The sequence below is a fragment of the Triticum dicoccoides genome, chromosome 4A, assembly GCF_002162155.2.
Source record: "Triticum dicoccoides isolate Atlit2015 ecotype Zavitan chromosome 4A, WEW_v2.0, whole genome shotgun sequence".
Taxonomy (NCBI): Eukaryota; Viridiplantae; Streptophyta; class Magnoliopsida; order Poales; family Poaceae; genus Triticum; species Triticum dicoccoides.
The window spans coordinates 538,524,771-538,539,612 of NC_041386.1; the positions used below are offsets into that span (position 1 = coordinate 538,524,771).

The 14,842-nt window shown below is 44.5% G+C and overlaps 2 protein-coding genes across 2 annotated transcripts; both read right to left on the minus strand.

Moving 5' to 3' along the window:
- Positions 1 to 6,429: 6,429 nt before the first annotated feature.
- On the minus strand, positions 6,430 to 7,465 carry LOC119289082 (protein MIZU-KUSSEI 1-like). The gene has a single exon (XM_037568506.1). The coding sequence runs from the start codon at positions 7,390 to 7,392 to the stop codon at positions 6,670 to 6,672; it is 723 nt and encodes a 240-aa protein (XP_037424403.1). The 5' UTR covers positions 7,393 to 7,465; the 3' UTR covers positions 6,430 to 6,669.
- A 2,884-nt stretch (positions 7,466 to 10,349) lies between these two features.
- On the minus strand, positions 10,350 to 14,836 carry LOC119286601 (F-box protein SKIP16). The gene is made up of 5 exons (XM_037565993.1): positions 14,607 to 14,836; positions 11,562 to 12,272; positions 11,131 to 11,343; positions 10,923 to 11,029; positions 10,350 to 10,741 (listed from the first exon to the last, which is right to left on the minus strand). The coding sequence occupies exons 1-5, from the start codon at positions 14,793 to 14,795 to the stop codon at positions 10,663 to 10,665; spliced, it is 1,299 nt and encodes a 432-aa protein (XP_037421890.1). The 5' UTR covers positions 14,796 to 14,836; the 3' UTR covers positions 10,350 to 10,662.
- Between the last annotated feature and the right edge of the window lie 6 nt (positions 14,837 to 14,842).

Consider the following 14,842-nt stretch of genomic DNA (forward strand, 5'->3'; position numbering starts at 1 on the left):
CATAGCTTGAATCCATTCAGGTTCCATGAAGGCTTCTTCAACTTTCTTGGGTTCTGTTATTGAGACGAATGCGAAGTGCCAACAGAAATTTGCCAGCTGAGTCTCCCTTGAACGAGTAAGCGGACCAGGTGCATTGATGCTATCAATTATTCTCTCAATCTGCACTTCATTGGCAACACGAGGATGTACAGGGCGAAGATTTTGCTCTCGCCGATCATTGTCATTATTAGTGGGATTGTCTTCAGACTGAGCATTGTCTTCAGGTTGATCAGGTGCGGAGATGATAAGTTCCTCTTCAGGTTGAGCTTCAGAGGGTATGATTTCTCCAGTTCCCATTAGCTTGATTGATTCGCTGGATGGAACTTCATCTAGCACATTTGGCAGGTGCTCTCTTTGTGAACCGTTAGTCTCATCAAATCGCACACTGTTTCAACCACTTTATAGAGAAAGAGATTGAAGACTCTGTAGGAGTGCGAATCCTTTCCATATCCAAGCATAAAACCCTCATGTGATTTTGGTGCAAATTTTGAAGTGTGATGTGGATCCTTGATCCAGCACCTGGCACCAAATACTCTAAAGTAACTGACATTTGGCTTCTTGCCAGTAAGGAGCTCATAAGATGTCTTGTTCAGAAGTTTGTGAAGATAAAAACGATTGATTGTATGGCATGCAGTATCAATGGCTTCAGGCCAGAATTTTCTTGGGGTCTTGTATTCATCTAGCATCGTTCTGGCCATCTCAATGAGTGTTCTGTTCTTGCGTTCGACGACACCATTCTGCTGTGGCGTGTACGGGGCCGAGAATTCATGTGTGATGCCCAAGGTATCAAGATATGTATCAAGGCCAGTGTTCTTGAATTCAGTGCCATTGTCACTTCTGATGTGCTTTATCTTGGCGCCATAATTGTTCATAACTCGATTAGCGAAGCGTCTGAAGACATCCTGCACTTCAGTCTTGTAAAGGATTATGTGCACCCAAGTATATCTAGAATAATCATCAATAATAACAAAGCCATAGAGGCAAGCAGTAGTAGTAAGAGTTGAGTAATGAGTGGGACCGAAAAGATCCATGTGGAGCAGTTCAAAGGGTCGAGTGGTTGTCATGATTGTCTTCGAGGGATGTTTGGCCCTCATCATCTTCCCTGCTTCACAGGCACCGCATAAGTGATCTTTCTTGAACTTGACGCCCTCGATGCCTATGACATGCTTCTTCTTTGCAAGAGTGTGGAGGGTCCTCATGCCAGCATGCCCTAGCCTCCGATGCCAGAGCCAGCATTCTGAAGCCTTTGCTAGAAGACATACGGCAAGCTGTGGTCCTGCCAAAAAATCTACCACGTACAAATCATCTTTCCGATACCCTTCAAACAGTAGAGACTTGTCAGATTCCATTAGTACAAGGCAACGATATTTTCCAAATATTGCGATCATGTTCAAATCGCAAAGCATTGAGACAGACATTAAGTTGAAGCCAAGGGATTCAACAAGCATGACTTTATCCATGTGTTGATCCTTTGAGATTGCAACTCTACCTAGACCCAATACCTTACTTTTACCAGTGTCAGCAAATGTGATGTGACTCTTGTTGGATGGATGTAAGGTTGAGTCCATAAGAAGGCTTCTTTTGCCAGTCATGTGGTTGGTACACCCACTATCAATAATCCATTCTGAAGACGCTGGTGTCGTACCCTATAGTGCAGTTAGGGGGATAGGCTTGGCACTGCGTGCCATGAAGCAGTAGGTTGGAGCGGAGTAGTCCTTGTCATTTGCATCGGTGTCGGTGATGAGGTCATTGTCTTCAGTGTTGAAGATGGACTTGGCAACGTATGTTGTAGCCAGACTTGCGACGCCAGAATCGGACTCCTCCTCAGACTCCACCTCCGCCTCCTCAGAAGCAGACTCCTCCTCTGAATCCATTTCCTTGCCAACAAACGCACGTGCCTTGCCAGATGAGCTCTTCTTGTGTGATGAAGACTTTGAAGAAGACTTGGAAGAGGACTTTGAGTATTTCTTCTTCTTCTTGTCGTCAGAATCATATTCCTTGCTCTTCTTCTTCTTTTTGTTCTCATTGTCCCACTGTGGACACTCAGAGATGAAGTGGCCAGGTTTCTTGCACTTGTGACATGTTTTCTTCTTGTAGTCATGAGCAGAAACTTCATCATTCCTTGAGATTGATCGGGAAGACTTTCTGAAGCCTTTCTTCTTGGTGAATTTTTGGAACTTCTTGACAAGCATAGCAAGTTCCCTTCCAATGTCTTCAGGATCATCAGAACTGCTGTCAGGTTCTTCTTTAGATGAGGAGACAGCTTTTGCCTTCAAGGCACGAGTTCGCCCATAGTTTGGACCGTAGATATCTCTTTTCTCAGGAAGCTGAAACTCATGTGTGTTGAGCCTCTCAAGTATGTCAGACGGCTCGAGTGTCTTGAAATCAGGACGTTCTTGAATCATCAGGGATAGGGTGTCAAACGAACTGTCAAGTGATCTCAGTAGTGTCTTGACGACTTCATGCTTGGTGATCTCAGTAGCGCCAAGGGCTTGAAGCTCATTCGTGATGTCAGTGAGTCAATCAAATGTGAGCTGGACATTCTTATTGTCATTTCTCTTGAAGCAGTTGAAGAGGTTGCGAAGGACACTGATTCTCTGATCTCTCTGGGTTGAGACGCCTTCGTTGACCTTGGAGAGCCAGTCCCAGACTAGCTTAGATGTTTCCAAAGCACTCATGTGGCCATACTGTCCTTTGGTCAGATGACCACAGATGATATTCTTGGCAGTAGAGTCCAGTTGACCGAACTTCTTGACGTCAGCAGCAGTGACACCTTCTCCAGCCTTGGGAACGCCGTTCTTGACGACATACCATAGGTCGACGTCAGTGGCTTCAAGATGCATGCGCATCTTATTCTTCCAGTAGGGATATTTAGTTCCATCGAAGATGAGGCACGCAGCGGAGACTTTAATTATCCCTGCAGTCGACATAGCTAAAACTCCAGGTGGTTAAACCGAATCACACAGAACAAAGGAGTACCTTGCTCTGATACCAATTGAAAGTGTGTTATATCGACTAGAGGGGGGTGAATAGGCGATTTTTATGAAAGTCTTCAAAACATGGAAGTTATGAAGACAAACGACCGAAATAAACCTATTACCCTGCAGCGGAAGGTAAACTACACTAGGAAAGGCATAGTCAAGTATTCAATAGAGTGAAAGCACAATGACTAAGAGCAGCAATGTAGTAAGGATCAAGTAGGAAGAAATTATGAAGCCAAACAGAACACGCAGTCACTCAGTGAAGATAAAAGATAGTGCAATCATACAATGTCTTCACAAGGAGAAACAATACATAAAGAGAAGGGAAGGATGAAACCAGTGACTTGTTGAAGACAATGATGTGTTGGACCAGTTCCAGTTGTTGTGACAACTGTACGTCTGGTTAGGGCGGCTAGGTATTTAAACCTGAGGACACACAGTCTCGGACACCCAGTCCTGAACACGCAGCTTAGGACACCCAGTCCTCACCGCATTCCCCTTGAGCTAAGGTCACACAGACCTCGCCCAATCACTCTAGTAAGTCTTCAAGGTAGACTCCCAAACCTTCACAGACTTCGTTCACCGGCGATCCACAATGTCTCTTGGATGCTCAGAACGCGACGCCTAACCGGCTGGAGGATGCACAATCCTCAAGTGTAATAAGTCTTCAGATCACACAGACAAGAAGACTTAAGTGATGCCTAATTCTCTTTGGCTCTGGGTGGTTAGGGCTTTATCCTCGCAAGGAATTCTCTCTCAAATGCTTCGAGGTGGGTTGCTCTCAAACGACAAAAGTCGTATACTAACTCTGAGCAGCCAACCATTTATGGTTGTAGGGGGTGGGCTATTTATAGCCACTAGGCAACCCGACCTGATTTGTCCGAAATGACCCCGGGTCACTAAGGAACTGACACGTGTTCCAACGGTCAGATTTTAAACTCACACGACAACTTTACTTGGGCAACAAGCAAAGCTGACTTGTCCGACTCTGGACAAGATTCGCTCTCATAGTCTTCACTCGAAGACATAGGTTTTGTTTAAGCATCACTCCAGTCATTCTGAATGGTTTTCTTGGACCCCACTTAACAGTGCGGTGGTTCGTATGACTCAACAAAGAAGAAAAAGAACTACAAAAGATCTAAGTCTTCGAGCTCCATAGGCTTCATGCGATGTCTTCTCTTTTCATAGTCTTCAATGTGAATGTCTTCATATACCACCTTTGACTTCAATGTCTTCATACATTTTTAGGGGTCATCTCTGGTAGGAAAACCGAATCAACGAGGGACTTCTACCTGTGTTATCCTGCAATTCTCACAAACACATTAGTCCCTCAACTAGGTTTGTCGTCAATACTCCAAAAGCAACTAGGGGTGGCACTAGATGCACTTACAGCCGCCACACTCGTCGAACTTTGCCAGGCCAGCCACCTGGTCAACGGGAGGCACGCATCTCTTTGCCGGCCAACTTCTTCGTCGATGCCCGCAAGCTGTTTGACAGTTTGCCTCAAGGTACAAATGGACTCCATCGACAAGTTCTTTTTCCACAATTTTCTATGCGACTGCGATGATTCCTCATCCAATGATGAGGAGATGGTGGCTGATGTTTTGGTCCATGACCACCTTAATAGGCAGCGTACGTTGTTCCGGGGCTCGTTCCCGGGACACACTCCGGCATTGAATCGCAACCAAGAGAGCGGCCATTTCCTTCTTTGGAAGGACTACTTTGACACATCCAACCCGCTGTTCAAACATCACCAATTCCGACGGTGTTTTCATATGGCTTGGCATGTTTTCAACCGTATTCGAGAGAGGGTGGTCGGATACGATAATTATTTCGAGTGCAAAGAGGATGCCCTTGGAAAGATTGACTTCTTATCTTATCAGAAATGCACTGCAGCTATCCGGATGCTTGCATACGGAGTGCCTGGTGATCTCATTGATGAGTACGTCCGCATGAGCCAGTCAACGTGCAGAGTCCATGTACAGGTTCCGCAAGGCTGTGATTGCAGTGTTTGGCCCTAAGTACTTGAGAGAGCCGACTGTTGAAGATATCGTCCGCTTGTTGGCGATCAATGCCAACAGGGGCTTCCCAGGGATGCTTGGCAGTATAGACTGCATGCACTAGGAGTGGAAGAACTACCCTTCTGCTTGGCAAGGGCAGTATATAGGCCATGTCAGGGTTTGCACTATCATACTTGAGGCCATGACCTCACAAGATCTCTGGATCTGGCACTCTTTCTTTGGCATGGCCGGATCGCATAATGATTTCAACGTGCTTCAACGCTCGCCGGTGTTTGCAAGGCTTACCGAAGGCAACAACCCGCCGGTCAATGTTAACATCAACGGTCACGACTACAACAAAGAATACTACCTAGCTGACGGTATCTATCCTCAGTGGACCACTATTGTGAAGACAATCCCCAACCCTATCGGAGAGAAGAGGAAAAGATTTGCCGAAAAGCAAGAGAGTGCTAGGAAGGATGTCGAGCGTGCGTTTGGTGTTCTACAATCTCGATGGGGCATCGTTCGGTATCCTGGTAGAACTTGGAGCACCAAGAAGTTGTGGGAGGTGATGACTGCTTTGTGTGATCATGCACAATATGAGCATAGAGGATGAGCGTCCGGAACGTATCTACGATTAAGGGTTTCAGTCTCAGGGTGACAATGTTGTGCCTGAGCATGGAGGAGGAGCGGCAACGTTTGCACAGTTCACCCAATTTCATCATCAAATGCGTGAATGGAAAACTCACATTCAATTGCAAAATGATTTGGTTGAGCATATGTGAGCTCATATTGGCAACCAATAGACAATATAATTTTTATTCAGCTTGTAAACTACTCCCTTTGTTTCATAATATAAGAACGTTTTTGACACTAGGGTAGTGTCAGACATGTTCTTATATTATGGAACGGAGGGAGTATGTTATATTTATTTGGGTCGTGGAACTATACTATTTTATTTGGTTGTGAAATTATAAAAAATGTGTATATGTTTGTTGGAAAACGATGGCAAGCCGACCACGCGGGCAAATATGAGTTGGCCTATTGGGCGCATTGCCGACCAAATCATAAACAGAACGGACGCCGAGCGAACAACCGATCCAAACAGATAAAAAATGGACAAAATCGTTGTCTATTTGGTCGGCACGTTGAAGCTGCTCTAATATATCCAAATTTGGAGCCACACCACTGTTATGATCAAAATGGACTACAAACGAAGCACTCAAAACCAGGCCCCTCGTGTCAACATCTGCCATTATTAGGGTTATATTATGTATTTGTCCCATCACGATTTATGGCATGAAATAGTGTTTAGCACATTGAAATTCACAAGACTCTAGCTAACTAAACCAAACTCATCTTCGAAACAAAACGAGACAGGTCTTTTGCCATGCCACGAATACATACACTGTTGTAAACTTTGTGTATCACACCCCTCCACGCATATTTGTATTTGTATTTACTTGGATGACACAACTGGTTTTCATTTCACTTCACTTTTTTTTTACTATGGCAAAGGTGACACAATTTGAATTGAATCGTAGCCCATAATATATTCATCTATCTCTTGATTCTCTTCACACAAAAATATTAGTACTATATGCTTACGCTCGTATCATATCTATAGGTATTCGTAGTAGTTGTTTTCTTTACTTCTTCCTGACTAGGAAAATGCTGAGCTCCGCGGCGCCATCGCCACCCCGGCCGTCGTCGTCCGGGTTGATCATGTAGAAGGCCTCGGAGTCCTTGGACCCGACGACGCGGTCGACGCGGGCGCGCATGTAGGTGAGCTCGCCGTCGGGGCCGTGGGAGCCGTCGGCGGGCGGCGGCGGCAGCACCCCGGCGCCCATGGAGACGCCGCGCAGCAGGCGCAGCACGTGCCGCTCGTCGTCGGACGGGTCCTTGCGGCGGATGGCGTACCCGGCCTTGCGCCCGTTGCAGTAGACGGCCCACACGTACTCCTCCAGGAGCCGCCGGCGCGCGCTGCGGGTGTCGCTCTCCAGCGCCAGCCTCACGGTGCCCGTGGCCATCTCCCGGTGCAGCGCGGCCGCCAGCATGGGCAGCTCGATGAGGAACGCCGGCGGCGCCCGCGTGTCCTCGTGGATGGCCAGGCTCAGCCGGCCGCGGCGGTGCCCGAAGAGCGTCACCGCCGGCGCGTGGTCCGCGAGGAGGGCCCTGCCGCTGTGCCGCCCGAGCAGCGCGGCCATCTTGCAGCCGGTGCTGGTGGTGAGCATCGGCACCAGCCTGAACATCCTGAAGAGCCCCACGACGGCGCCGCCGGTGCTGCCGCCGTGCTTGTTGGTCCGGCGCTCGTCGGTGACCGGCCGGAGCAGCGACCGCAGCGAGCCTGGGTCGTCGATGAGAGAAGGCATTTACGAGGTCGGGTGGACGGATGATTCGGCTGGAGTAGTGAGTCGGCGCATTGGATCGAGCCGAGCTCAGTTAAGGAGAAGGGAGTTGAGGGTGCTACGTCGTTATTTAAGGAGGTGGAAGTAGAGGTTGGGGGGTCGTTTGATTTTGGTTATGTGTTTTGGAACCAGTTTGGGTCGTATCCAGATGCTCAATACATGGCAAAATTATCCTAGCTAGCTAGTCTCTTTCAAGAGAAATTTGAAGATGCATGGTCCCAATCTCTTTGGACCATTAGTTCATTCATCTTGATCCCATGAGGGATGCCTGAGCAGTGTATATATACATGCATGCATGTGTATATATGATCGATCTCGATATAGAAGACGTCTTAATTAACAGTGTACTACTGTCGCTGAAAGAAGCTTGGAACTGTTTCTAAGTTGACCTTGAGAAATTTCTGTCAGTATTCAGTAATGCTAATATTTGACGAAAAATTGTACTATGTTCTTTTTCCTCGTGAAACAAAATGTAGTTGCACCATATATATATATATATATATATATATATATATATATATATACGTCCTGATGTATTCACCGCTCTTACGTTTTGAAGCTGACACGGCACGACAGGGTTTTAGCTCTGGCACCACCGCGGTGCATGGTACGTACTACACCACATGCACATCACGTGGTACGTAAAGTGATCGCCGTGTTGTTTAATTAAATACAACTGCCCCTCCTTCTTTGTACTTGGAGAAATGTTGAATGTTTCGGTTTACCAAGGTAGATCGGGTTCGCGCGCTTTACAGCTGCTCATGTGTATGCATGTTGAGTGGAGACCGGGGGGGCAAAAAAGTGCTCCTTCGATGAATGAATGAATGAATGCCCAGGAACGTGCATGCGCAAAAATGTCTTCAACGGTTTGCATTGCAGATCAATACAAAGCACGGGAGTAGTAGTAATTGCCGGGCCGGAGCAAGCAGCTCACGCTCGCATGCATGCGCACGGACGCGGCCCCGGCGCCCCGTCATGGTTATCGGAGGACTGTCCTAGCAACTTCACTTATCTCTGCCATCTTGATCGATGGTGCAGTGCAGGTAGAGGCAGAGCTAGACTGATCTAGAGCTGTCCAGCCTCCTTTTCTGAATTTTCAGCCGCGGAAATGTTTTCAACTGGTAGATTTTTCTTTATTTGCTTTTGGGTCCTAATTAAGGCCTGGGAATTTCATAGGAATTCTAGAGGATAGGATTTTTGTAGGTTTTTTTTCCTGAAGAGCCCTTTGGTTCATAGGAATGGATTCCTATTCCTACATAGGATTGGTTCCTATCCTTCACATTTCATAGGAAAATAAAAATGAGCTTAGACTTAATGGAAAAATTTCTTTGGTGTGAACCAAATGACATCTCGTTTCCTATTCCTATTCATAGGATTTGGGATATATGTCATCTCATTTCCTATAAATTCCCTATTCCTACGATAATCCTATCCTATGAACCAAAAGAGGCCTAAATATGTTTGCAGATTGGATTAGGTTTAAGCATTACATTGGGATTACTTTTCATGTGAATTATCTGATGTTTTGCCCCGCAAAAAGAATAATACTTATTATCTGATGTTGTGTGACATCTCTGCTTAATAGGGGTGATAGACTGCTCATATCAACAAAGTACACCTTCTTTTCCTTTAACATGAAGTTGATTCTGGGTGCGCACCAGTTTCACACTTCAAACGCCAATGTGGCAGTAGAATCAATGAATTGTAATTGTGTCTTTTGAGTTGGTTCACTAGCACATCCCTCTTTTGTGCTTGCAAGAACCATCATTCATTACTACCCCCTCCGTCTCATAATATAAGAACGTTTTTGACACTACATTAGTATAAAAAACACTCTTATATTATGGGACGGAGGGAGTACGTCCTATGAAATTACTGGTTCTACAAAAAAAATTTGCTAGGAGTTGCTTTCATGATGTTGACCTCACATTCTAACTTGGTTACTGTGTGCAGAGTAGATGGCTCAGAATGCTTGGTTCTTCACGCGGCATACTTGGTTCTGGTTCTAGCTAGTGATGGCCAAGAGAAGAAGATAAAATGATGTTGGCTTCCACCTATACAGAATAGTCACAGTTTCTTGTACACATACTCCGGGCTTAGTTGCCGAGATAAGCTGGGAACCATGCTTCGTGCTCTCTTCGCGGTTTTTCACATTGTCATTCTTGCAATGCAATTGCATCCAAGGAATGAGGACCATTTATGAGCCCGCTGTGGAGATTTTCTCGACAACTGAAGAGAAGAGCGTCATAACAAGAGGGAGAGAAAAAGATATCACCACAGAAAGATGGTATGGCAACTGGGATCTGATTTAAGGATGATAAGGCTGCTAGGGAATGATTTCAGATCAAAAATCTCCTTGGCATGTTATTCAGAAGAAGTACCTCAAATCTATTCCAAGTGGTATTTGAGAAGCCAATGTATGTAGAGCCGTTTGTACTTTGATGCTTCTTTTGTTGAAACAATATTCTACTGATACTTATGTTACATCAAAACCTGATTATGTAGTTCTTTGGCAGGCATCCTGGCTATAGGAAGATTGTAGATAAACATACATAAAATATACTCCCTCCATCCCATAATATAAGAGCGTTTTTGACACTACACTCTGGGATGGAAGGAGTAGAAAGACAATACACAGCTATTATACTGATGTGACAGACGTCCTCTTTCTATCTGCTTATGTTGCTGTTGGGTGTAGTGAAGCACGCACATCTATCCGATGGACCACTCACACTGCATACAAGGGATAAAGACCTACTTTGCAATACAAGTAGTGCTGAACTACCAGTGCAGTGGTGATGAACCATAGGGGAAACATTACAAACGAACATCAGTGTAGGATTACAGATGACCTACTGAAACAGCTCTGTCACGAACAGCACTGCATCAATCACATCACATCGGTGTCGCAAACCCAGACATGACAGCCAAGGAACCATTTCTTGCGCAAACCTTGGAACAATTCCCTCTTATGTTTCACCTCAACAAAGAAACAAACAACCTCACATCACATATGAACAGACAAGCTCCACCCGCTACAGATTCCTTTAGGGCCACAGCCAGGAACCGGAAGAAGGTCGGCGCACGACAAAACCGTTTGCGTCCTTTTGTTAACATTACATCGACAAGATCAACTCCAGGCAGAGCAACTTTGCTACAGCAGACAGAGTACTACAGATATGTTCGGTGTTTCTACCAAGATACTACACTGTTATTAGGTGCACATACTATTGCTCAGAAGATGTAGTCGGGTACTTCCAGAGGGAACGGAGCCACCGTGACGTCGAATGGTTTTCCTTCTGGCTGGGTCAACCTTAACCAAAGGATAAAACAGTCAAATCACGCATCAACATAATGAAAAAAGAAAACAGGATGTTTCGGTTGGTTGGCACACAAACACTTGCCAATCCTTAACAAACACAGTTTGGCTACAAATGCCTAATAAAATGACTTCATTCTTTTGATTGAAACTTCTCTTGTGAATTAGGTCATACCTCCCAGGCACAAATGTAAAAGAGCCCTCCACAGATCCACTACTGCCATTCAGCGGCGTGCAGCTCTCATAGACAAACTCGTCCTGCCCTGGTAAAAGTAAAGGATACTGCAAAACACAAAGCCAAATAAATAGCCACGTTAACTATAACTTTTCTCCACGAGAATTCAAGATACAGAAATTAGTTTTCCTTTTCGATTCCAGCATACCTCCCCAATAACACCTTCCCCATGCATATCCGAAACAACCGTGTCTTTACATCGGATGATCCAGTGGCGTGAGTGAAGCTGGCAGGAAGAAAAGTAAACCCCACCTAGCATGCATGCCTCAGGAACTGACAGGCGGATGGAATAGCTATACAGATGTGTGCCCACATGCCCCCGACGAGGATGTTCTGGCACAAAGACAGCAGATGCACGTACCTATAACCATCAGAAATGTCAGCCCAATGCACCAATGAGACCATATAGAATGTCTACTGCATGTCATGAAAAATCACTCACGGAAGCAATCAAGTGGGATGAAATGTTGCAAGTCATGAATAAGAACAGTCAACCAAGTGTTGGAAACAAGATATGCCATTTAGACTTCAAGCTTAATAAAATGATGATGCCATATTTAGGAAGTCACGATTTATCACCTTTACACCATTTGTCACTGCTGACGAACACAATGGGGATGCTTCTGGATATAAGCAGATATACCTCGACGTCTTAAGAGGGCGGATCTTGATCATGCCATTCTGTAAGCGCCTAAGGTGCTCTTCCAACCACAAAAGTAATCCATCTTGGGGCATATCACTATTAGTTGGCTTTATCAATGATTTTGGCACGCATGGCATCATTTCTCCAGCTGATAAGTTGGCAGTGCCAACGTAAGGTTCACCACTTGAACAATTGAGAAGAAACGTTTTAGGATGATACCATGAACTTGCCACTAATGCAAGGTTGGGCCCAATGGGAAGACCTTGCTCCTCCAAGTGGAAATTAAATTCTTTTGTCTCTTCGACCATTTGCTCAAGAGATGACAAGTGCACATTTACAATGTAATTATAAAACAGATAGCCTCCTATTATGCCAAGAGGAGCCATGCGTACATCCTCGTTTTTACTGAAAGGCAGTTGACCATTGCAAAAGCGGTACAATAGCTTTGTAGGCATAGGAAGCTTGAAACCAAGATCATCTTCTGCTGATCTTATCTGAGCTTCAGAAACACCTTTACTCAAAGTTCTGAGTGCTTCAGGAAAGTTTTCAGAAATCCATCCTTTTAATGAGCTCCAAAAAAGTTTCACTCTCTTTACCAGGGGTAATGGATACATACCAAAAGACTCTGACCAAACTTTATATGCATCCTGAAAATTTGGTTACAGTTTGTTATCATGGATAAAACCAATTAATTTGAAGCGAAGAAGATATGCAGTCAATCGCCAAAATCAGATGAAGTAACATCGTAAATAATAATTCCACCAAAAAGAATATTTACAAACAATGAACGAATTTGGACGTCTATAAGTGAACAACAGCGAGCACAATCAATAACAGAACTGTTCTCTAGAAAAAAAATGATTAACAGAATAAGGAGTGTTGTACTACATATAATTCATGTTCCCCTAACTCTTAGTTTTTGCAGCTGGTAGGAAGTAGACCAAATAGGGTGCAATTTGTCAACATTAGAGAATAGCTCAAAAGGTCATAATTGTATTTCACAGCCAAAGGGCAGATATAGAGCAAATGACTAGCAACACACTCCAGACCCTGGACTGTAATAGATTGACATTGACAGCAAACCTTTTGAAAAGTTTCTTTCCAAAACCAAATTATCGATGCTAATAAAGTAATAATGACTGGGTTCATGGTGATGATACTAACTGTGCTATAGCTCCAGCAACATAAATTAGTTTTGAAGATTTTACAACAAGGAAAAGCCAAAAGGATGTCACAGTTCCGCTAAAACATACTCCCTCCGTCCGGAAATACTTGTCCTAAAAATGGTTGAAAATGGATGTATCTATAACTAAAATAAGTCTAGATACAACCATTTCTAGGACAAGTATTTACGGACGGAGGGAGTAGATTAGTAGTTGGTGCTTTAAAACTTGTTTTTTAAAATATGCAATTCTATAAAATATTGCACTACCAGTATGAATAATAAAATAGTGTTCAAGTTTTCATAGTTGATTTTCTTTTACACGAGGCCTAATCTCAGATATCCCAACGGGACTCTCGTTTCTCACATACGGCCGTGAAGGCCAGCAGGAAGTGGATGCAATTTGAAGTAACATCATAACAACCAAAGACGACATGTAAAAGTTGAAAGTTTAGGTTTCAGACAATTCACTATTGGGATCATTCAATGGCATCGTATTCCTTGGTGGAGCAACCTATTAAATAGGCACTACTCATATATTATCATAGAAAAAAATACCAGCATTTTTCTTCAGTGGCGCGTAAAACTACATGCTTACACGCAGAGGAAATGTTCTACCTGAGAAATGCAGTCCATGAGCAGAACTGTACAAGTCTCTGATAGTAATACCACAAATTAAACATCAATAATCAATCTCCATCCCCTTTTGGACAAGTTAAACCGAAAAATAATGACAGCAAGCTAACGCGACAAAAGATACACTGAAAAGAAAAGAGAAAATCATGGTGGGGAGTCATTACAGATCAAACTCTTTTGACAGACATTAGGACAATGAAATGTTAACTTCATTCACATAAGGACAAGGATATTAGAAGAAAATAGATATATAAGTGAGAAGTACTACCAATTTTAGAAAAAATGGTGTTGTTTCTTTTATTCCTCTTATGTTTCTATTTTTCTTTACCTTGTAGTTAGTCAGGGTCCTATCTTCTCTAAGCCGCTTTTCCTACCTATGTAAACAGTGAGATGATATAAACTAGTTCTACAGACACACCTTACTCTACTTTCGACACACCTAAGACTAGCCACAGTGGGAGTAACTTCAGCAGTAACTTCAAGTCCAACTCAGCAAATTTGTCTATGTGGCAATGAGTTAATGAAGAGAGAGGTAGTTCTAGTAACTTAGCTAGTTACTGTAACATCACATGTCTCAATGCAATATGAGCCTATAACCTAATAAATGGAGCTTTGCATGACACCACACCTATGTTACTACCCACTATGAAGGTGGGGATATGTGTATGTTACTAGTGTATGTTACTCTCCATTGTGGCTAGTCTAACCTTAATGGTCTACAAAATCATAGGTAATTGCTTGGTACTATGTGTTTCTGATTTACCATCTGTTTGGTCATGGTCATAACTCATAACTAATGGGCTAAGATCAGGAAATTCAGGAATGAGGCATTGATTAAAATACAGACACCAAGAAGGACTGAGCAGGGGTAAAGGCCCCCACTTTAATCCTAATTTGCAAATCCGTAAGTTATTTTACGTTTGCAATGAAAACACGGTAGTTCTTTCAATTCACAGTAGGACCCCTCACTCAAACCTTCTGCTAGGTCCGGCATTTCCAAGCTGACAACACGCACCAAAGAATTCACAACAGTAGCAATACAAGTAACAAAATCATCCAAAGTTCCACACGCCAGGAACCCCATCACGAAGCGGCAGATTGTATATCGACTGCTTCTTAATTCTTGTGTTTGGGCAAGGGTTAGTTAGGGGAAAGGAACGAGGGGATCAAGCCAGCACCAGACCTTGAAGGAGGGGAGCGGGCGGTCCTCGGGGTCGAGGGGCGCGTCGAGGCCGAGGTCTCGGGCGCAGAAGTTGCGCCAGACGGCGTCCTCGGCGACGGCAGCGCGCAGGTGCGTGCTGGCGCAGGCGAGCACAGCCGCAGGGCGCGCGCCGGCCTTGGCGATGATGGTGTCGAGGGCGAGGCCCTCCATGCTCTCCAAGCCCGCCGGCGCCGCGGGCCCCGTCGGCGGCGAAGCCA